Raw genomic sequence first — 24,551 nt, 5'->3', positions numbered from 1 at the left:
GCAAGATATAATGAGTTGAGAAGGTAAACATGTACATTTACTGGGCTGTTTTGATGACACATTTGGTTTTATGGGTATCTAAGTCACAGTAGCAGAACATTTTCAGCATTATAACAATCATTTCACTGCAGGTTCATCATAAAAATCACATTAAATAAACCTTGAAAAATACACAAATAAAATGACAACTGACTGCTTTATCCTACTATTAGAATGAATGAATGAATGAATGAATGAATGAATGAATCAATGAATCAATGAATGAATGAATGAATCAATCAATCAATCAATCAATCAATCACTTAGGTGGAAACAAATACAAAATATTTTCAAACATTAAAGTTTACTGGTGGCTTAAATTTTCAGATTATTTGCACAATTTGTGTCCATAATGATTAAAATCAGCATTATAATGAGTTTTTAGCGTGTTTTCTTTTCCCCCTCTTGATAAAGGTCAGTTCTGCAAAACAGTGACCTTTTATTAATGCATTGATCATAAACCGCAGCCAATGTAGAGGAACTGTAAACACACGCATGTTGAGTATCAGTGATATTATAATGATCATCTTTTATTATCAGTGATATTATAATGATCATGTTGAGTATCAGTGATGTGTAGAGCACCTTTAATCTTCAGCTCGACAAATAGCCAACAAACCCTGCAGGAGCTCAGCTTTAAACTGCTTCTGTTGAGCAAAAAACACACACAATACACACACACACACACACACACACACACACACACACACACACACACACACACACACACACACACACACACACACACACACACACACGTAAATGAATCGATCAAAAACGTTGTTAAAAAGTTTTTTAACCCTCACACCAAAAAAAAACAAAAAAAACACTGTGTGTGAGCATGTTATTGTATCGGGTAATTTGTGCGAAAGTGTGTTTGCGTGAGAGAAGCTTATGTTTGTGTTTAAGCTTATGTGTGTGTGTGTGTGTTTGTTTGAGCATGTGAGCATGTTTTTGTGTGAGCTAAAATGTGTGTGTGTTTGTGTGAGAGAGTATTTGAGCTTATGTGTGTGTACGAGTATGTGTGTGAGAGTGTGTGTGTGTGTGTGACAGAGTATGTGCATGTGTTTGTATTTATAAGTGGGTATGAGCATGTTTTTTGTGAGCTAAAATGTGTGTGTTTGTGTGAGAGAGTATTTGAGCTTATGTCTGTGTGTGTGTGTGTGTGTGTGTGTGTTTAAAAATGCAAGCATGTTTTTGTGTGAGCTAAAATGTGTGTGTGTGTTTGTGTGAGAGAGAGAGTATTTGAGCATATGAGTGTGTGTGTGTATGAGTGTGTGTGTGAGAGAGAGAGAGAGAGAGAGAGTGTGTGTGTGTGTGTGTGTGTGTATGTGTTTGTGAGCATGTTTTTGTGTGAGTTTATTTGAGTGTGTGTATGAGAGCATGTTTGTGTATATATGTGTGTGTGTGACAGAGTATGTGTTCACTGTAAAAAATTCCTGTAAATTTACGGTGAAAATAAACAGCAAAATACCGTTTTAATGTAAAAACAGCAAGTTGCCGTTTTTTACAATGCATCATGGGAAGACTTGCTCACTTCAGTTTGAGTGGTTGAGCAACAACAGTAAGGGCACTGTAATTTAACGGTTTTATACCATATTTTTTTCTGTGTACACAAGACGCCATTTTGGATTATCTACATGAGGTAAGTTTGCAGCTCCATATGTGACTAACTATCTGTAAAGTACCTGTTAGTTTTTAAAATCACATGTAAACATCCAATAAACACACAACTGCAACAATGATTTGACTGTGTGAATTTGAAAAGCAAGATTAGCATAAGGACTCGGTAACGTTAGTCCTCACATCTCCTGGAGCCTGGATGGATATTTTACCTGAACTTTTAGGAACAGTGAAAATGTTGAACGTTATAATTTGTGGTTACATGAACTGGTACATTGCCCTGCATTTTATGACAGGTTTGAATTGCGTGTCTCTGTTTGAAACTCCAAGGTACTTACAAGAAAGGATAATTGGATAATTTGGATATTTTCGACGAGGTAAGAAGCTATATCTGTAAACGTACTATCTTTAAAATACTTATTAAATTTAAATATCATGCCATAAACATCCAATCAACACATAACCAAAGTACCTGTTTATTTAATTGCAGGATCCGACCCTGTGAATGTCTTGAGAAGAGAAAGAGGGTAACTTTAGCCTAATTTAGCAAGCTAACGATAGCTGGAGGACTCATATTCACATCACACACAGGTAAGAATGTTAAACCTAGATTTTACATGAACTTTGAGTGAAGATTGTACAGAATCTTTTTTTTTTTCATGTGGTTACATGTGTAACTTGCATATTTGGTCCATTTTATTACAGATACACCTTTTCATTTGCAACTCCGGTGCTTCTAAAAATAACATTTTAAGATCGAGTGAGACCTTTGTTATTTTTACGTTATTGCAGTTGGTTTATATAGAAATTGACTAGAATTACGATCAGATTTTATGCTTGGTAACGTTACCTAAAGTAGCAGAGCTTTTAATCTTTTTTGTGAGTAAGGAGTAACTGCTATTATAATGAAAATTCTTTACAATTCATTTTTGACCAATAGATGTCTGCCACCACTGCTAATCTTGAAAAGATGGGTAACCTGCCAGTGACTCCTCATTTGATTCTGCCTGGTAAGTATTTTGTGATTAAGATAGGGAAAAAATCTAATTTGTGTCCCGCTATAGACTTTGCTGGTTTGTATTTGACGAAATAGATTCATTCGTTTTTAATTCATTAAAGCAAAGTCTCATTTAGTTAGAAATGTATGTATTTGTTTTGATCTGATACCCAAAGAAATAAACTTGCCTTTTAGAAGCCTAGTTATCCTTTGGTATTACTATTGACATACTATTGTCAATGTTTTAACACATGCTTAAGACATTCTGTCACTTTTCATTATCTTTGAATCTCAGATTACCTGGTTTGATTTCATGTAGTTGCTTATTACAGTTATTTTAATATTTATTTTAATTTTGAAAAATGATATTGTATGGCTTTATCACGTCTTGCATAATTTTATTATGGCCCTTTCTACACCAAGCCTTTCAAAACAAATGATAAATCACAGAATTAATCTCCAGAATAATTCCTAAATAATACTTTAATCAACCAATTTATTAAAGGTTCAGATGATACTTTGGGCCAGTGGATAAAAAAATGGATGATCAGCATGGAAGGCAGAGTAATCTGTGAGGGTGAGCATGCACACTGGAATTCCTTCAAAGGTAATATGTTTGCACTTACAAATTTTTAGTTTAATTTAGCATGAGGACTTCATGGAATAGAATATTGTTATGTCCAACTTGTCACATGTGTGTTTGTGTGTATATACTACAAGTGAAAAGTTTGGAATCAGAAATATATATATATGTCGTATAATAAGCTTCTTGTGCTCACAAAGGCTAAACAATACTGTAATAGAAACAAGGACAAATACATCAAAAACTGTGATATAGTGAAATGTCAGTTAAATAGTATATATTTATCATAAACTAATTAAATCATGTACTGGTATTTTATTGTATTTAGTTTAAAATGTGATTCTTGTATTTTAAAGTTAAATTTTGATCATCATTAAAAATACTAGTCCTCAGTGTCACATAATTCTCATGGTGCTTAATATAACCATCTGCTAAGAATAAACATTTATTGTTGTTGTCAGAACTTTGTGAAACAATACAATACACATTATTCATTCATTTTCTTTTCGGCTTAGTCCCTTTATTATTCCAGGGTTGCCACAGCTTAATGAACCGCCAACTTATCCAGCACATGTTTTATGCAGTGGATGCCCTTCCAGCTGCAACCCATGTCTGGGAATCATCCATACACACCCATTCACACACATACACTACGAACAATATAGCCTACCCAATTCACCTGTACCACATCTTTAGACTTATGGGGGAAACCAGAGCACCAGGAAGAAACCCACGTGAACACGGGGAAAACATGCAAACTCCGCACAGAAACGTCAACTGACCTAGCCAAGTCTCGAACCAGTGACCTTCTTGCTGTGAGGTGACAGCACTACCTACTGCGCCACCACGTCAGTACACATTATACAATACTATTTCAAAGTACCATTGAAAATTAATTACTTTTACTCATCAAACTAAATTGTTCAAGCATGAAAGTAAATTAGACAACGCGGTGGCTCAGTAGGTAGTGCTGTCACCTCACAGCAAGAAGGTTGCTGGTTCAAGCCTCGACTGGGTCAGCATTTCCATGTGGAGTTTGCATGTTCTCCTTGTGTTCGCGTGGGCTTCCTCCGGGTCCTCCGGTTTTTCCCACAGTCCAAAGACATGCGATACAGGTGAATTGGGTAAGCTAAATTGTCTGTAGTGTATGAGTGTGAATGAGAGTGTATGGGTGTTTCCCAGTGATGGGTTGCAGCTGGAAGGGCATCCGCTGCGTAAGACATATGATGGATAAGTTGGCAGTTCATTCCGCTGTGGCGACCCCAGAAAAGGGAAAAAGCCAAAAAGAAAATGAATGAAGGAATGAATAAAAGTAAATTAATTTTTTATAATGCAAAAAAGATTTTTAAAAAAAATTACTTATTTTTTTAATCAAACAATGGTAAAAGAATGTATCAGTTTCCAAAATACTTTGAAGCTTTTTTTTTTTTAGCACTGATCATTATAAGAATCAATATTAGTGGTTTTGTACCAATAATATAATGATTTCTTAAGGATCATGTGACACTAAATTAAATGTGAAACTAAGTTCAATAAGAAAAAAAATAAAAATTGAAAAATTTGAATTATTTAAATTGTGTAGTAACTAGGGATGTAACAAAATTGTAAATACCGTCATACCGCAATAGTAATTTTTTTCAATATTAGCGTAGGCGCATGACTCAATAAAACTATATTTCTGAGAAAAGTTTGCTTAGGCGAATGAAGCGAAAGGGAGGTAGCAGGAACTACAATTCCCATCAGCCCAGGATGATTCCCATCATCCTTTGCGGTCTGTTGTCGCTACAGATCCAGTAATGCGGAAATGGAGTGTGGTGCTAGTAGCGGGGAATAAAAAGAGCTGGAAATGATCGAACCTAAAGCGGGTTTCAAATCGGATGTTTGAAAGCATTTCGATTTCTCTCTAAAAAGATACAAGAAAGGAGAAAAGGTGACAGACAAATAAGAATGCAGTATGCAGGCACTGCCAGACTGTGGTGAAATATAGGTCGGGGAATACGACTAAAAACAGTCATGGGGACTGCAGAACACAGCACACTTGTTAGATTGATGCAGACATTGACTTGTACCGCAAAGAGACCTCTATCTCACTCATGGCTTGTCCTCTCAAGTGGGGGAAAGACAATGCACAACGTCACCCACTGCTGTCAACCTTGGCTTAATCATATCTCTCTGTCCCAGAAACCTCAGTCCCAAATGAGAGGGGGTTTTTCTGTTGCAGGGGACATGCTCAGAGATCCCAGCTTTTACCAGATTTTAGTTATATGATAATTTTCCTTTAAACCCATCTCTATCTAAGTGAGTGAGTGATTAAATGTTGAATGTGATGAGTTTTCAACAATACTAAATTGAAACTTTATATATATATATATATATATATATATATATATATATATATATATATATATATATATATATATATATATATAGTTTAATAGTTTTTTGTTATTAAAATTAAAAAATTGAAGTTCCTGTTTCGAAACTTACAGATAGATGGCTAATTTGTATGTCATTGATATGTTCAGTGCTAAGGTAAATAAACACTTTTGGGACTTTTTTCAAGTCTTTTCATTAGTTTTGTTTTTTTCCTGTAAATTATTCAATAAGTTTGCCATTCATACTGAGGTATTATCGTACAGTGAAATTCTGATACTGTTACATCCCTAGTAGTAACACTTTAAAATTCAACATTTTTACTTTATTTTTGATCAAATAAATGCAGCCTTTGTGAGCAGAATAGCCTTTTTAAACATGACCTCTAAAAACTCTGTCCTTCAGATTAATATTTTGAATAGAATGCTTTACAATTATATATTTGTGCATAAACATTAGATTAGTCAAAGCCAAAATTGGAGCTAATAAACTTAGTACACGCCAGTGAATATTTTGAATATTTTGATGAAAAATAATATTTATTGATGAATAAATACATCTTTAATAATAACAGGAATAACAGGAAAAAAATATTACTCTGTTTAATAAAACTGTTTTGTTTAAATGCACCAATATATATTTGTCTATATTCACTGAGGAATTTATACAAATATACATTTTTTAAAGGGGCTGTTCATTTATGCTGAACACTATATGTGGTGTGTGTGTGTGCGTGCGTGTGTGTGTGTGTGTGCGTGCGTGGTCAAAATTATTAGCCTCCTTGATTTTTTTTTTCTTTTTTCAATATTTACATATTTATGATTAACAGAGCAAAGAATATTTCACAAAATTTCTGATATTATTTCTCCTGGAGAAATTTTTTCTGGTTTTAGCTAGAATAAAGGTAGTTTTTTTTTTTTTTTTTAAAACATATTAAGGTCAATATTATTAGTCCCCTAAAGCAATACATATTTTTGATTGTTTATAGAACAAACCATCGTTATACAATGACTTTAATTAACCTAATTAACCTAGTTAGGCCTTTATATGTCACCTTAAGCTAAACACTAGTATTTTAAAAATAAAATATAGGCAATTATTATCTGCTGTCATCATGGAAAAGATAAAAGAAATCAGTTATTAGTTTTTACAAATTAGTTATTAAAACTAGTATGTTCAGAAATGTTGAACAAATCTTCTCTTTGTTAAACAGAAATTGGGGAAAAAATATATATATTATATTATATACAGTTGAAGTCTGAATTATTTGCCCCGTTTATTTTTTTCCCCTATTTCTGTTTAACGGAGAGAATTTCTTCAACACATTTCTAATCATAATAGTTTTAATAACTCATCTCTAATAACTGATTTATTTTCTCTTTGTCATGATGACAGTAAATACTATTTGATGAGATATACTTCAAGACACTTCTATACAGCTTAAAGTGACATTTAAAGGCTTAACTGGGTTAATTAGGTTAACTAGGCTGATTAGGGTAATTAGGCAAGTCATTATATAGCAATGGTTTGTTTTGTAGACTATCTAAACATTATATAGCTTAAAGGGGCTAGTAATTTTGACCTTAAAATGAATATTTAAAAAGTAAAAGTCAAAATAAAACAAGACTTTTTCCTGAAAAAAAAAATATTATCAGATACTGTGAGCATTTACTTGCTCTGTTAAACATCATTAGGAAAATAATGAAAATAAATAATTCAAAAAAAGGGGCTGATAATTCTGACTTCAACTGCACATAAATAATAGCAAATAGGGACTTAAACTATGTACACACACGTCACTGGTGTTGTTCAAAAATCAAACATTTTAACATTTGAATACCCTTTTCATGTCTTTAATCTTCATCATATAATAATAACCTTTTTTCAGGGAAAACCATTTTAGTGCTGCAAAAATGCATGTGCTTTTTCACTAAAATTTTCTTTCAGAACAGAAAATCACTTTTGCAGATAGTTTATTTATTTTTGTAAGTCATACAGTTTTAAATACCTTGTTCACAGAAAATCTTTTATTCTTATTATTCAGATGCTTTGCTGGCATAAATCCAGAGAGGGGAACCAAGGCTGTGAGAGGAAATGTGACGTCAAAAAAAAACTGGCAAGACAGTTCAGAAGAAGACCATGACTGTAAACCCCAAGGTTTCAAACCTTTTAAAGAAACTAATGGACTTTGAATGGGACTTTATTTAAAATGCAGCTAGCTTGCACCCCCCTACTTTTGCAACACAGAGGCCTTTTTTTCTTTATTTGCTGAAGCTCATTTTGGGGCTATAATTTTTTTATATTTTATATCCAAGACTCAATTGTAAAGTGGCTATTTATTAATTTTTTCTATGACATTCGGTAAGTTGCTTCTTGATGTACAATGCTGAATACAATCTTAACATTTCTGGAGAACTTACAATTTTTGCCTGTTCTTTGGCTTAATATTTTCACAAACACAATGCAGATTTCATTTTGTGTTGTTTGAAAATAAAAATGTGAAATATAACTTGGATTTATTTCTCTTTTTGAATCATTTTAATCTGAAATAATATGGTTAAATATGGATTGTAATTTAACAGCTTTATGCTTCTAAATAACAGATGCATGCTGTAGATAAAATGTAAAAAAGTTAGGGCACTGTATTTTTACATTAGAATAACAGTGGTATGCTGTATCTTACAAAACAGTATCATGCTGTTAATTTAAAATGGCAGGGCACTGTATTTTTACAGTTCCATAACAGTAGATTACTGTGGCTAAAAAAACTGTATCATGCTGTTAATTTAAAACGGTAGGGCACTGTATTTTTACAGTTCCACAACAGTAGAATACTGTTGCTAACAAAAACAGTATCATGCTGGTAATTTAAAAAACGGTAGGGCACCATATTTTTACAGTATGATAATGGCAACCACAGCTGCCAGTAGATTACTGTTTTTTTACAGGGAAATTTTTTACAGTGTTTGTATATATAAGTGGGTATGAGCATGTTTTTGTGTGAGTTTATGTGTGTGAGCTTAAATGTGCGTATATATATATATATATATGTGTGTGTGTGTGTGTGTGTGCATGAGAGTTTTTTGTGTAAGCTTAAATGTGTGTGTATGAGAGTGTGTTTGTACTTATATACATGTACGTGCATGAGCATGTGTTTGTCTGTGTGAGCTTATATGTGTGTGAAACTGCATGTGTGTGTTTTGTGTGTGTTTGAGAGAGTGCATGAGTGCGTGTATTTGTGCATAAATATATATGTATATACACAAATATGCGTGTATGTGTGTGTGTGTGTGTGTGTGTGTGTGTGTGTAGACACCTGTAAGGCAGTGTATAGTGAGCTTCCGCTGGTCTTCTTGTAAGCGACTCTGACCCTCAGCAGATCCTCTTCACTGTGAGACACAATCACACCCTGAACCACTGCAAACTACACACACACACACACACACACACACACACACACACACACACACACACACACAGGAAACACACACACATCAATACACACACTAAATATTGTATAATTTGATTCAAATGTATATTCAACTCAAATGTCTCCTCAATTAAATCATCACTAATTAGATTTGAATTAACATAATGCATGAATCTGATATCAGATGAGGGTAAACAGGGTCACAGTGAGCCGCAGTGTGTGATCCGTGCAGATGTGACAGCACCGAGAGTGTTAGAGGAACTCTGCTGTTCACATCTCCACAGGATTTGCATCATCTGAACACAGATTAATAAACACAACACTTCGACAAGATTAAAGAGGTTTCCTTCTAGGTGTATTTGTTATGATCCTACACAAACAAACACACGCACACGCACACGCACACGCACACGCACACACACACACACACACACACACAAACACACACTTATTTCTTAGAGTAAACCTCAAACTTACCTTCATAGTTTGGATGCGCTGAGCCAAGTACAGATATGGGTCCTGGATAGTGCACACTAATGAGGGACAGAGAGATGCTCATCAGTGAACACACACACTCTCTCACACACAGACACACACACACTCTTGTACAGCTATCTCTATGTTCTCCCCTCAGCCCTCACAGCAAACACCCTCTGCACTCTCACATCTTCACACTCCTCCATTCTGCCGGATTATCCTCATCAACACCACAACACATTTGACTGGCACTGCTATACTTGTGGGGACATTTGGTCCTTATAATGTAAGGAACACAAGGTGTGCGCACACACACAGGGTTACCCAGGGTCTTGAGGCCCTTCCTGAGGTCAGCAGACATTAATCCTCTGAAGTGTCCATCCAGAGCTTCTTGCACTGTCTGTCCTCTCTCAACCTCCAGCTCATCCAGCACTGAAACACACACACAGACGCACACACACACACACACACACAGATGAAGACAGCAGATGGAAAGTTCCCAAACAGCCTCTTGTGTCAACAGTTTACTCTCATAATTATCTGCAAAGAGGACGAGGAAGATCCTGTTCACACCCTGACGACAGACGTTTATCCTGATTGCACTGTGGCCTCACAGCAGGAAGGTCGCTGGTTTGAGTCTCGGCTGGGTCAGTTGGTGTTTCTGTGTGGAGTTTGCATGTTCTCCCCGTGTTGGTGTGGGTTTCCTCCGGGTGCTCCGGTTTCCCCCACAGTCCAAACACATGCGCTATAGAGGAACTGATCAACTACACTGGCCGTAGTGTATGAGTGTGTAAATAAGTGTGTATGGGTGTTTCCCCATAGTGGGTTGCAGCTGCAAGGGCATCCGCCATGTAAAACATATGCGGTTCATTCTGCTGTGACTAATAAATAAAAGTGAATGAAAGACTGATCTGCTGAGGAATGAAAGTCTACATGTCAGGTGAGCTCTGGGTTAGCACATTACAGGAGATTTTCAGCTTTGGTGAATGTGGAGTGTGTAACCCACCTGCGCTCAGGTGCTCAGGGTGTCTGGAGGTCAGGGTCCGGATCCAGACTTCAGCTGCAGGTTTCTTGTTCTTCAGCTCCTCAGATAAAGCCTGACAACAACAGCAGGACCAATACAGCAGACATGAGTGAAGACAGAGCAGCGCAGTCTGACAATCAATCAACATCCTACAGGCTAAATAAACACTGGCTTGGGTCATTGGGTCAAATATGATGAACACATTTAATTTTGGATTAAATATTATTACATTATTATATTACATTAAATATAAATTACTTTTGTTTGACCCATCTGTGGTATTTCTTCATATTTTACCCAATGTTAGGTCAAAACAATGCAGCTTTTATTTTAGCATGCGATAAGCAATGATGCACTTAAAAGTGATTAAACTGATTGATTTCTCTTGAAAATACGGTGATTGAATATGATTGAGTATGTGACTGCTGTACTGCAGTGTGTGTTGTGTTTTTGAACTGTTCATAACAATAAACACATCCTGTGTGTTTTTGGTAAGTTTCGCATGCTACGGTCTGTTCTTCAAAAGTGGATTACTCAGTTAGCTGGATTTGGATATTGACCGTTTGATCCAGGGTTGTTTAGTTCTTCAAAATCTGAGAGTCGTTGTCATAGCAACAGTTCTGGTAGCTCAAACCTGTTCAGGGGCAGGCTCATTTCATATCAACAGGATTAGATCGGCTCAGTTCAAGCAAAGATAATACTGAAAGTATGTGCCGAATGCTGACATTTTCTTTGAGTTTAATTATTTTTTATTTTAAATATTTCCCAAATGATGTTGAACAGATTGAGGAAATGTTCACAGTGTGTCTGATAATATTTGTTCTTCTGGAGAAAGTCTGATTTGTTTTATTTCGGCTAAAACAAAAGCTGTTTGAACTTTTGAAACACCATTTTAAGCACAATATTATTCGCCCCTTTAAGTTATATATTTTTTCCATAGTCTCCAGAACAAACTATCATTATACAATGACTCGCCTAATTACCCTAACCTGCCTAGTTACCCTAATTACCCTAGTGAAGCCTTTAAACGACACTAAGCTGTATAGAAGTGTCTTGAAGAATATCTAGTCTAATATTATTTACTGTCATCATGACAAAGAGAAAATAAATCAGTGATTAGAGATGAGTTATTAACACTATTATGATTAGAGATGTGTTGGAGAAATCTGCTCTCTGTTACACTGAAATTGGGGAAAAATAAAAAAAGGGGGGGGGGGGGGGCGAATATATCTGACCTCAATTGTATATGTGTGTGTATGTGTATATATATATATAGTAATTAAACGTATGCAATCTGCACAAATTTATTGATATGGGCTTTTAAGAGACAAACGTGTACAATCCCTTTAGAACAATTATTAAGCATGTATGATATTAGACATGCTTAATATTCAATATATATTTTTTAAGGAATAATACTTTAATGCACTCATAAACATGTATTGACTGCTAATATTACAGTAATTTGATGCTTTACAAAAGTTGCAGACGCCTTTACCAGCTTAAAAATTGTTTTGTGACGCAAAACTAAATTAAACATCCAGTTATTCTGTACAGCGATTAAGAAAACAGCTACTTTACTACTACAGCTAAGCTACTATAATAAAGAAAGTCCACTCTAACTGAAAAACTAAATAAGCTGCTAAACACTCTTGACTGATGAAAGTGTAAACAAAGTTGAAAAGTTATTGCGTATCATATTTAAGAACCTGTTTCCTGTAAATTCTGTGTAATTCATGAATAATTAAATATAAATGAGATGATGTCATTACGCTGCTGTGCCGTCAGCCAATCGCTGCATTGCTGATCATGATTTCGAGGATCTTTAGATCTGTCCTTCACAACACACGCAGATCTCAGATCAGTTCATCCTGACATTTTGATCTGATTCGCCAACTTGTTTGAAGAACCAAATTAGCGAGAGATCAGTTATCAAGATGAACAGATCCAGGATCTGCCAAATCATTAAGCGAGGTACGAAGAACAAACCCCAGGTGACCATGATGTCAAATGATCCCTACAAAATGCAGTGTTGGGTTAAATAAGGACAACGTCGGGTTTGACTATATTTGACCCAGCATTGGTTTAAAACAACCCAACAGCTTGTAATTACAGTGAGAATTCACACTGAAGCACAACACAGGCTTTGGGGAAGATGTGTGTGAGGCACTGGGCAGACAGTTATTATATCATAATGCCGGCTGTGTAATATTTCCAGCAGTTCAACAGTCCACAGTCAGCTAATCCTCATGCATTAGTCATGAAAGTCAACACAAGGAGATCATTAAACTGTGAAGGAGAGAGTCAGACGCCAGGGTGTTTGGAGGTGTGTGTGTGTGTGTGAGAAAGAAAGAGAGAGAGAGAGAGAGAGAGAGAGAGAGAGATGGAGGGAAGGACTCTGTGTGTGTGTGTATATTTGTGTGTGTGTATATTTGTGTGTGTGTGTGAGTGAGTGTGTGGCAGAGAGATAAGGATAGAGAGTGAATGTGTGTGTGTGTGTGTGTGTGTGTGTGTGTGAGCTGAAACTGTTGTGCAGCAGAGCAGACAGTAAACATCAGCTTTATCATCTTCATCTGCAGAGAATGCAGTGAGACCTGAACAACACTACAGGAACAACCCAATCCTGTGTGTGTGTGTGTGTGTGTGTGTGTGTGTGTGATGACGACAGTGTGTGAGTCTGTACCAAATGTCCGCACGAGCATTGGCCTTATTACTCCTGTACGAGTGGCTGCAGCCGCTGGAATGTTTCTGTCTGGAGATTTCCTCTCTCACTGATTATTAGCGGAGAGAAACGGCAGGATCTGCTGCTGGAGGATCTGAACTGGTCTCGTCTTCTGATATTATTCTGCTTAATGTCTCGTCATCAACACACTTGTCTGTAAAGCGAGAGGTTTGACTGTTTCTGCTGTTCATTTCTCCTATAAGTGACTGAATCTGAAGATCTAAAAGTCAACGGCCACACCAGTAAATGTTGACCGTGTGGGGACATTTCGTGGTCTTTGAAAGCGAAGGGGCTCATTAATGAGACAGAATGAAGGATTGTGAAGATGTAGAAGCACAGAGTGTTTACTGAGGGCAGAATATACAGACTGTACAGTACAAACATCACTACAGATGTGTGTGTGTGTGTGTGTGTGTGTGTGTGTGTGTGTACTCACTGCTGTGTCCTGCTCAATAATCCCCGTCTCGTTCTCCTTCTGATAAAGCACAGAGAATGTTTATTAACACTGACAGCACACACACACACACACACACACACACACACACACATACAAACACACACACACACACACACACACACACACACACACACACACACACACACACACACACACACACACACACACACACACATACACACACACACACACACACACACATCACTCATATTGAAGCAGTAATCAGAGCTGGTGTTCAGGTGATGCCCCTCACAGCAGCAGCAGCAGCAGGGTCTCTCACCTTCAGCAGAGCTGTGATGAGTCTGGAGAAATCTCCACTGGTTTCACTGAGCAGATCCTTCTCCAGATCCCGCTGAAACTCTAACACACACACTCACAGTCAGTGTGTGCTGCTCTTAACTACTACAAACACACTCACACTGTCTAAAGGATGCTATGTGGAGTGTGTGTGTACCGTGTGTGTATGACGCTCTGATGCGGGAGAGCTGCTGTGGCGTTCTGATGCACAGAATCTCCAGAAGTGTGTCTTCATCTGTTCCAGCACCCTGAACACACACACACACACGAAAAAACATACACACCGATGAATATACACATACACTAAACACAACACATTAACACACACACCTCCATGGCTTTCCGCAGGCGATGCGCGTCAAACTGCTCTGGGCTCAACATCAGACCGAGAACCAGAGACTGAAGATCACCAGAGAGAAGCTTCTTCAGGCCCACATCCAGATCCTGGAACACACACACTTATAAACATTCATGCACACACACACATTGGTGGTTTCTAAAGATTCTCTGCAGGCATGTATTGTGTAATTTAATTAATTTAACATTAAATACCTGATATATTACATTATATTATATTATACAAAATTATATTATTATTATATTATTCTAATATTATTGTATTATATTATATTATATTATATTGCATTATATTATTATTATATTATTATATTATATATATTATATTATATTAAATTACATTATATTATTATATTACATTATATTATATTACATTATATTATATTACATTATATTATATTATATTATATTATCAAATTAAATTATATTATGTTATATTATAATAAATTAAATTATATTATACAAAATTATATTATTATTATATTATTATAATATTATTGTATTATATTATATTATATTGTATGATATTATTATTATATTATATTAAATTACATTATATTATTATATTATATTTATTAAATTATATTTAATTACATCATATTATTATATTATATTATATTACATTATATTATATTACATTACATCATATTATTATATTATATTATAATATTAAATTACATTATATTATTTTATTACATTACATTACGTTATATTATATTATATTCAATTATATAATATTAAATTACATTATTATAGTATATTATATTATTATATTTATTATATTATATTAAATTACATTATGTTATTGTATTATATTATATTGTATTATATTAGTATACAAAATTATATCATTATTATATCATGCTATTATATAATAATATACTATAATTTATTATATTATAGCATATTATATTATTATTATATTATATTATACAAAATGATATTATTATTATATCATTATATTTTATTATATTATATTATATTTTGTGTATATTATATTAAGTGTGTGTGTGTGTGTGTGTGTGTGTGTGTGTGCGTGTGTGATCTTCTGTGTGACGCTCTTATAGACTCTGGCCAGAGCTCTTCTCTGAGCGTTACTGCGATTGCTCAGAGTCCTCACAACACTGCTCACATCTGGAATACACATGCATACACAGACACACAGACACACACACACACGCACACACACACGCACACACACACTCAGAATCTGTGAATTTTTGATCAACTTTCTGCCGTTGTGTAAATATTATGCAATCAAGTAATGCAAAGAGTAACTGTAGTCAGATTACAGTGTTTTAAGAGTAGTTTACTCTGATTACAAATCCTCAGTTCTAGTAATCTGATCAGGTAATCCAGACATGTAATCCTTCATTACACACAGTAGTTAACATGATTTAAGTCCACCTTTCTTCTCCAGAGCATCGTGAAGGACTAGAACGTCTCTCTCAGGTCTGAAGTTTGGGAAGGGCCGCACAGAGCCCAGAGAGCCCCACCACATGCCCTCAGCCTGAGGAATAAACACATCAAACACAGAGGAGTGAAGAGCAGTGAAGACACAGGTCAAACTGAAGATGATGATGATGAAGCACTGACTGCGAGCGGAGACGTCTCCTGAGGGTTACTCTCTGCATCCATTATAGACAGCCGATCAGGACTAAAATGAATCAAAACAACAAAAATAATATAAATTTCACTCTTAGAACACTTGCTGATGAGATCTACTATGTAATCTGACTACTGTGGTATTACAAATCCAGTAGTCAGATTACACTATCATAAATGTGTAATAAAAGTAATCTAAATGTAAACCAACAGTAGTCAGAATAAAATATTTGTAATGTGTAAAAAAGTAATCTAAATGTAATCAAATGTTGTGATATTATATTACCTTTATTGTGGTAAAGTAATCTAAATGTAATCCAAAAGTAGTCAGATTACATTATCAGAAATGTGTAATAAAAGTAATCTAAATGACATTTAGATTACTTTACCACACTAAAGGTAATATAATATCACAACATTGGATTACATTTAGATTACTTTTATTACACATTTAGGGTAACATGCCATTTTTTGGATTACATTTGGCAGAATCAGAAATCAGAATTACCTTTATTAAACAATTATGGCATTGTATTAACAATGCTTTTTGTACTATATTTATTATAATCTTATATAATAGTATTATAATGGTAATATTACAATTTTGAATTTTATTTAGATTTCTTTATTGCTCATTTAGCGTAACAATTGCGCTATTTTTAAATTAAATTTAGAGTATTTTGATTACGTAATCATGCTACATATAGTTACGTTAATTGTAACTTAATATTACAATTTTGGATTACATTTAGCTTACTTCTATTACACTTTAATGACACATATTTGATAATTTTTGTTATGGCAACATATTCACACTTCTTTTAGGATTACAAGTAGATTATGTTTATTACACATTAATGGTAACATCACAACTTTTGGATTACATTTAGATTACTTTTATTACACATTTTTTTGACAATCAATGTAATCTGACTACTTCTGGATTACATTTAGATTACAGTAGTAAAAGATTATTTATTCAGCTTTAATGTGATGTGTAAATCTCAGCATCCAAAAATAAACTGGTTTTGTGGGACACATATAGATTCTGTTTACAAAATAGTTGGAAGTCACAGATTTTGCATGCTTTATGAGGGTTAAATAAATACATGCACTCTTATTAAGATATTCACAAAAATGAAGTATTTAATTCTCACTTAAAATCAACACATCTTCAATAAACTGCACTGCACAAATGCTTTTCTTCATAGCTTTTGTCTTGTTTCTAGTCCAAACATCTACACGTTTTTGAAGAAGCATTTTAGACATGCAAAGGTCTAGTCTTGTTTTCAGAAATAATGCGTCAAAATTAAGTGAGTTTTTAATTAAAAGCAGCATATAAATAAACTTGTTTTTTCTTCAGGCATATGATTACCCCTTTAGTTACACCATTGGCAGATTACATAGCTTGTTTTAAAACTCACTTTATTTTGACTCATTATTTCCGAACACAAGACTATGTGTTTTGCTTGTCTAGAAAATGCTTCTTGATTTAAGAGTTTCAAGAGCAATCTCTTTGACAAATAAAGAAGACATAATAAATCCATAAAGAGACAGGAATAGTTGCATACATACAGTAGTGTAAAGAGGAAGCCTTCACTTCTCCCAGAGTGTGTGGATCTGCTGGAGACTCAGTCAAACTCACAGTGAGGAGGAAAACTCGAAGCTTTCATTCAGGAATGAGGAATAAAAACTGACATCAGATCAGATGAGAGGAGAGGAGATCAGACACCCGATCTGTGGGTGTAGGCGGACGCTAAAACCTGCAGGACTGGAAGAGGAAACAACACAAGCTTCTGAAACGCGAGGAGTCTTCAAGAGGAGAGAGAGAGAGAGAGAGAGAGAGAATATACAACCCGTTATTACAAATATAACAATTACAAAACTGAAGAGGGTAAAAAACATCACAGAGATGTAAAAACCAAACCTTCAAAACAGAACATAACCCACAGAGCAAAATGCATTTGGCCCAGCTCTGGCCCACACAATCAGCTTTTGCTCGGCCCACGTGCTGCAGTGAATTGCAGCTATGGACCATGCTTGGTTATTGTTATTATTAAGTGGGACACGACTGCAATGACATTGATTAACCCATGAAGCATTGCGCTTTCTGTTAATGATGGTAAAGGTTTGTAATGATTAATAATAATATAATTTGTAAAATAATAATTTGGTTAATAAAGTTTTCATGATGTAGGTTAAATACAGGAAACAATAAATGATTAAATCTTGATTGTTTCCTGAATTAAAATGAAGGCATTCGAAGATGCTAACAGGAAGATGGAAGTCAAAATCAAAATATTTCTGTCCTTAAAAAAAGTATTAAAATGTGGGTCAAGATAAGGCGAACTTACATGGCCCACATATCAATTTTTAACATCTGGGCCAAATACTACTTTTGTCATTGCATAAAGACGCTGCCACCTCTGTCAAACCATGTTTGGCCCACATGCTGTACGCCAGAGCCGGATGAATGCTGCTGTGCCAGCTTTATGCCAAATCTGGGCCAGAATTTGTTGCTGCCCAGAAAAGCTTTTTTTTTTCCACAAGATCAACTTCTTTATTGGAATTCAAAGTAATCAGTAATCTTGCTTGTACCATATTAGAAATGATTCAGCTGCATTGTGCTCCACATTTCTCCTCCTGCTGACATTAATAGCTAGCTGTGACAAATACTTTTTCCTTCAACTTAGTTCCTTATATATCAGGGGTCACCACAGTGGAATGAACCGCCAACTATTCCAGCGTGTTATAACAGCAGATGCCCTTCCAGCTGCAACCCACTAGTGGGAAACACCCACACACACTCATACACTACGGCCAGTGTAGTTGATCAGTTCCCCTATAGCGCATGTGTTTGGACTGTGGGGGAAACCGGAGCACCCGGAGGAAACCCACACCAACACGGGGAGAACATGCAAACTCCACACAGAAACACCAACTGACCCAGCCGAGACTCAAACCAGAGACCTTCTTGCTGTGAAGCCACAGTGCTAACCACTGAGCCACCGTGCCGCCCTCCATTGAATAATTAATACCATAAATAAACGCAATCATTAAACAAAGAGAGAGAAAACTGTGAGAGAATCAAATAGAGGACAGACAGACACTTCTTTCTTTTACTACACAAGATAAATACTTTTCCAATTTGAGAGGATGAAATGACGTCTAAACTAGCTGCAAAAATATGAGTACACCATGCACACCATCACAAACACTTAATCGACTTTATTTAACTGCTTTATTAAAATAATCTACACTGTTAGTTGTTTTTATGATCATCAGAGATTTCGTCCTGTTCTTTTATGTCATTTATTTCTCATTTACAGTATATTACTTTTATTTGACGATGTTGATATATTACATAAACATATATAATAGTTTGGCTAACGGCAGGCCAATAAAGCAACTTGAAGAGAGAGAGATTCTCCTGCGAGTTGCTCATGTAAACGTGTGAACAGTAAACATCAGTTAAACCTCCACCTGAAAGAACAACAAGACACACACACACACACACACACCTGCAAACACACATACTAATAAAAAAAAAAACAAGTGTAAAATGTACAATATAAAACTGTTCGCTTTATAATATAAATGATCAAAACCGTAAAACCAATTCATATGAACTATTTATATTTGCTTGTTTTAATTCAAAACTCACTTCATTTCTGAAAAGAACACGATTTCTTTTAATTGTTTAGATATTTGGACTATAAACAAGATAAAAACTGGGAGTAAGAAGAGCTTTGTTTTGTTTGCATTGCTTGTTTGATGCTTAACATGATCTAGCATCTTTCCAACACTGCGCTCTCATGTTTCTAGCATGCTTTGGCATCTTTAAGCATGTAATATGATGCATTAATGAATCGTAATATTTGTCGGTGCCAATAGTCTAGTGGTTAAGTGAGCTGACATTTAGCACCATGGTGTTCACGGTGACCCGAGTTCGATTCCCGGCTCGTGGTCATTTGCCGACTCTTCCCCTCTCTCTGCTCCCAACTATTTCCTGTCAATTCTCTGCACTATTCTATTCATTAACGGTTAAAACCCATAAAAAAAACTAAATAAATCTTAATATTTTAAAATCACATGAAAATATGTACTAATGTAACGTAATGTTTGCATGTTGCTAACTAGTTTTCAGCTTGTTTTCATGGTTGTGATAAACTTATTTTTATGAATATATTTAATTCTACAGTTTTCCACATAAAAGCACAGCACGAGACAAAAAGCGAAAGACACTGTGAAGAACATGCCAACGCAGTTTTTGTATTTTGTGTGTGTTTGGGGAGATGGATCAGGGTGGGGCCAAGCTGGAGCGCTCACGCTGATCCCCTGGGCTCTGCAATGCTTGAGGAAAGTTCATATCGAACCAAAAAAATAAAAATAAATAAAAATTACGATTGGCGTAAAATTGGCAATGAAAATTGGGGAAAAAAAATTAGCAAAAAAATAAAAAATGTTGGTGGTGAATTGCATTATGGGATGTTGATCTCTTCTCTGACCACATCTGATGGTGAAAATGCAACACTACAGTTTAACAAAGTGACTTTTACTGACATTTTAGCCTGAAATATAAGAAATAACGTCTAAATATGTGTATAAAATCCATCCATCCATCCATCCATTAATTCATTTAATCATCTGTTCACAGCTAATATTACATGTGCAGTCACTTTTTCAGACTTTTTAGGGTTAAAAGTTGTTGGGAGAAAAATGAAGATCCCATAAAGCAACTCAGAAATAATCAATCAAATAAAATAAATAATAAAACGGTGAATGACAAAATATGGAAAACTGCTCATTTACACACAGAGACTGAAACACACACTGATGAATGCTGACATGATTTCATTTGTTTGCTTTTATTATAAAATTAAAGCCACTCCCAGGTATAGAATCTTTCACACTCTGAAAATAATCATTTATACATAATAAAGATGTCAAAAAACATGGCAATATTATAGAGGCTCTCTCTCACACACACACACACACACACACACACACACACACACACACACACACACACACACACACACACACTCACACTCACACACACACACACACACACACACACACACACACACACACACACACACACACACACACACACTCACTATAAACTGATGCACACACTGATATTCCAGCACACATCCCATAATACACCCCGGATATGTGTGAAACACAACATTAGTGTGTAAACAGACAGAAATAAGATAAGGCTTGGACTGATATATTATATCTGAGAAAGCACTGTTCAAACGCAGAAATCTCCTCGTGCACAAGGTTTCCTCCAGGTGTGTGGAGGTCATAACACCCTCCGCAGGTGATGTTCATCATTCAGATGATGTGGAAATAAGACACAAGGGTGGTGAGGAACACTTTTGTCTACTGTACACAGCGTCCTCCGACTGACTGAGCCGGACAGGCAGTGGGCAGAGTCACAGTGGATGAAGGCGGGGCTAATGTGAAGAGGGGGCGGGGCTAAACAAATTCCAGCTCCCACTGTTGGCTGGGCTGCTCCTCGTTCTCCTCGCGGATCACTAAATGCTCCTTGTCGTATGTTTTGCCACCTGGAAACAACAGCAATTCTCCATTATATAACACACGAGTATCTATTAGTTCTGTAGTGTTTCTATGCTCAGATTTCTGCTTTATCTATAGGAGTTTTTCCTACAGTAATGACTTTTGAGTATTTTTGAAAAGGAACCCATCTTACCAACCTCCCACATTTAAACAGTTTTAGTGTAAAAACAAATAAATAAATCTACATTAGTATGCATGTATAGGTAATACTTAAATATTGATCAGTAAAACTTTGAAGGTTGAGGTTTTCAAAGTCAAAGTCAAAGTCAGCTTTATTGTCAATTCAGCCACATGTACAAGACATACAGAGAATCGAAATTGCGTTACTCTCAGACCCATGGTGCTTAACATTAATATAAAATATATATATAAAAAATAGTACAGTTTAAGAAAAAAAGAAAATTTAGAAAATTTACAGTATATACATTTCAAACAGCACCCAGTTGTTCTCCGCATGTGTTGGCCTTTTGTTTTTGTAATTCAAGCAGAACAATCTATATTTAAGTGTATTTTCATTTATGATTGTCAACTTTATGGGCTGAAAAGTTCCTCTATTTCTGGTGTTTGACCTGTAGTGATGAAACAGGCCTGTAGTAGCTCAGGAAAGATCATTACAGATGTTGTTTTGGTTTTAGGTCAGCTCTGATGAAAAGTTTTGATCCCCTTCACATGTTGGCTACTGTAAGCATATAGCATCTATATCATCATTTGGGTGGTCAGAAGTGCTTTAACTGACCTAAATCAAGAATAATTACTTTAAATCAAGTCCTTTTAGCATGCTGAAGTAACATTAAAGCATATAGTAATTTTAGGAAACTACAAGTCACAGCAAAACAAGTATATACATACATACCGTAGAGGTCACAATTATTCACCCCCCTGTTTATTTTTCCCCAATTTCTGTTTAACAGAGAGCAGATTTCTCCAACACATCTATAATCATAATAGTGTTAATAATTCATCTCTAATTACTGATTTATTTTCTTTTTGTCATGATGACAGTAAATAATATTAGACTAGATATGGCAAGTCATTGTATAAAGATGGTTTGTTCTGCAGACTCAGAATACATCGGAAAAAATATATAGCTTAAAGGGACTAATAAAATTGACCTAAAAAAATTAACAACTGCTTTCATTCTAGCCAAAATAAAACAAATAAGACTTTCTCCAGAAGACAAATTATTATCAGTCATACTGTGAACATTTCCTCAATCTGTTCAACATCATTTGGGAAATATTTAAAAAAGAAAAATAAATTCAAAGGGGGGCGAATAATTCTGACTTGAGCTGAATATATTAGTGCTGGGCAAAGATTAATCACATACAAACTAAAAGTTTACAATATATACATATATACAGTATTATGTATATTTGAATACACACATGCATGCATACACTTATGAATATGTATATATTTATATGCTGTTTCAGCCTTGTTGTAAACTCAGCTCTATGGGAGGCAGGGCATTCTCTCACATGCACCTACACTTTGGAAAGCTCCAACAAACATTAGGAAAGCTGGTTCCTTAGACTGTTTTAAGAAGCTTCTATTTGTGCTATCTTTTTTAAAATTCTCACTGTGTTTGTTTTACTGTTCTCTTTATTGTGCTTTGTTGTTTTTTTACAGTTCTGTAAGCACTTTGGGTCTAAGAAAAGCTCGTTATGAATAAAATATCTCATTATTATCTTTAGATATAACAAATATGTCTGTGAAACAAGTAATATCTAACTTTGAATATCTATGCAAAACAAGCATGCGTATAGCTTTGTTGTTATGTCTGTTTTTTTTATCCTATATAAATGAGCAAACTCCATCTGACCTTTGATGTCGAGCACCATCCCAGGGAAGGTGAGGCTGGCGATGGCTCCGCTCATCTGAGCGCTCCACGTCTGCACCGGCACACGCGTCTCCGTCCACAACACAACCTTCGCTCCAGACTCCACATTACCCATAACCTGCAGACTCATGCTCCTCGCCAGCTGAACACACACATACACAGATACACATGAAGACACACGACAGCAGGAGGATTCAATAACAGATCCAAATATTTAGAAAGAAAAGCTCTGGAACATCATAACATGAATTATATCAGTGTGTTTTGCATAATAAGAGCACTTTAAGAGCCAATCAAGCTAAAATAAAACAATTATTACAAGGACAGGCACAAACCCAGCAATCAGCAGAACTTTAATCCACGGCTGCATCTGAAATCATATACTTCTATACTGTATGCGGGCAGAGTAGTGTGTCTGAATTCATAGCATTGCAAAAACAGTATTCGAGAAGTACCAGGATGGACTACGCTATCCCATAATGCACCACAACTGAAAATGGGAGTGAGGCAATGCAACTGATAATTGGTAGGTCACGTGATCATGATAATAGGTGGACGAGAACGTCCGAGTTTCATTCATACTATATAGAGCACACTTTTCTAATGGTCACATAGAAAAGTCAAATTCAACTGTAGTGCATACTCCAGTAGTAGGCGATTTAGGACGCAGCCCATGTGTTATAAGCTGTGTTCTGTCATAAACACCTTGTTCTTGATGAGTCCGTCCTGATAGAGCCAGATATCACTCATGCCCTCCACCTGCTCTGACACCAGAACTCGACCCGTCTTCATGTCCTCCACACCGCCCTGCACGGAGACACAATGCCCCGTCTGCTTATTCCTGATACGGAACGGCCTCTGCTTCTGCAGGGGGGCAAACACATGCATTATTAAAGAGACAATAAGAGGTAAACAAATGCACAATTAAAGACATGAACAATCCAAGAAAATCAAGAGCAATACTTATATTTATGCTGATATCTGGGTCTTAAATACCAACTTACCAAAGTGCTAAATGAGTAAAAATGTACATTAAATTTGAGTAATTTAAATAAATGTAATATTATTAATAATAATACATAAATTAAAATATTATAAATATTAAACACTTCAATAATGATGTTTCATATATTTGATT

At 35.4% G+C, this 24,551-nt stretch overlaps 2 protein-coding genes and 1 long non-coding RNA gene across 11 annotated transcripts in view; 1 reads left to right on the top strand and 2 right to left on the bottom strand.

The window, feature by feature from the left end:
- Positions 1–11: 11 nt before the first annotated feature.
- On the bottom strand, positions 12–17,627 carry anxa14 (annexin A14). Of its 4 annotated transcripts, none has more exons than XM_087294373.1 (14): positions 17,560–17,627; positions 15,976–16,036; positions 15,787–15,889; positions 15,427–15,513; positions 14,353–14,468; positions 14,180–14,270; positions 14,006–14,085; positions 13,705–13,743; positions 10,529–10,619; positions 9,847–9,954; positions 9,523–9,578; positions 8,932–9,039; positions 625–686; positions 16–460 (listed from the first exon to the last, which is right to left on the bottom strand). In XM_087294373.1, exons 2-13 carry the CDS (start codon positions 16,015–16,017, stop codon positions 627–629), a joined length of 981 nt encoding a protein of 326 aa, XP_087150499.1. In that variant the 5' UTR covers positions 16,018–16,036; positions 17,560–17,627; the 3' UTR covers positions 16–460; positions 625–626. The 4 variants fall into 4 exon arrangements, with proteins under 4 accessions (NP_001006053.1, XP_087150499.1, XP_087150501.1 ...); XM_087294374.1 differs by having other exon boundaries at positions 415–520; NM_001006053.3 differs by having other exon boundaries at positions 12–686; positions 14,353–14,466; positions 15,425–15,513.
- Positions 1,648–8,129, top strand: si:ch73-359m17.11. Of its 2 annotated transcripts, none has more exons than XR_015517276.1 (6): positions 1,648–1,684; positions 1,993–2,039; positions 2,153–2,253; positions 2,603–2,672; positions 3,165–3,266; positions 7,660–8,129. It is a non-coding gene; the product is annotated as a si:ch73-359m17.11 (long non-coding RNA). The 2 variants fall into 2 exon arrangements; XR_015517277.1 differs by having other exon boundaries at positions 1,959–2,039.
- Positions 17,628–20,833: 3,206 nt separating the features above from the next.
- The window catches only part of crybg2 (crystallin beta-gamma domain containing 2), a 72,044-nt gene continuing 68,326 nt past the window's right edge, over positions 20,834–24,551 (bottom strand). For 2 of the 5 annotated variants that reach the window (XM_087296041.2, XM_087296044.2), the window contains 3 exons: positions 24,119–24,277; positions 23,396–23,555; positions 20,834–21,560 (listed from right to left, as the gene is read on the bottom strand). In XM_087296041.2, coding sequence (XP_087152167.1) covers positions 21,472–21,560; positions 23,396–23,555; positions 24,119–24,277 — 408 coding nt within the window. In that variant the 3' untranslated portion in view covers positions 20,834–21,471. The remainder of the gene's footprint in view (positions 21,561–23,395; positions 23,556–24,118; positions 24,278–24,551) is intronic. The other 3 variants (XR_015945504.1, XR_015945503.1, XR_015945505.1) reach the window with 3 other exon arrangements.

This window comes from Danio rerio, chromosome 19 (assembly GCF_052040795.2).
Source record: "Danio rerio strain M-AB ecotype USA chromosome 19, GRCz13ab, whole genome shotgun sequence".
In the NCBI taxonomy this organism is placed as follows: domain Eukaryota; kingdom Metazoa; phylum Chordata; class Actinopteri; order Cypriniformes; family Danionidae; genus Danio; species Danio rerio.
Note: the sequence above shows the minus strand (reverse complement) of the source record. Positions and strands in the feature narration are given on the sequence as shown.

What these genes read in the sequence shown, in the direction of transcription:
- anxa14 (NM_001006053.3), bottom strand. Translation starts at nt 16,017, where the DNA reads ATGGATGCAGAGAGTAACCCTCAGGAGACGTCTCCGCTCGCA. An exon ending in TCATCACAGCTCTGCTGAAG is followed by an intron (nt 13,744 to 14,005) that starts GTGAGAGACCCT and finishes GTGCTTTATCAG; the next exon opens with AAGGAGAACGAGACGGGGAT. An exon ending in CCCTGAGCACCTGAGCGCAG is followed by an intron (nt 9,955 to 10,528) that starts GTGGGTTACACA and finishes TGTGTGTTTCAG; the next exon opens with TGCTGGATGAGCTGGAGGTT.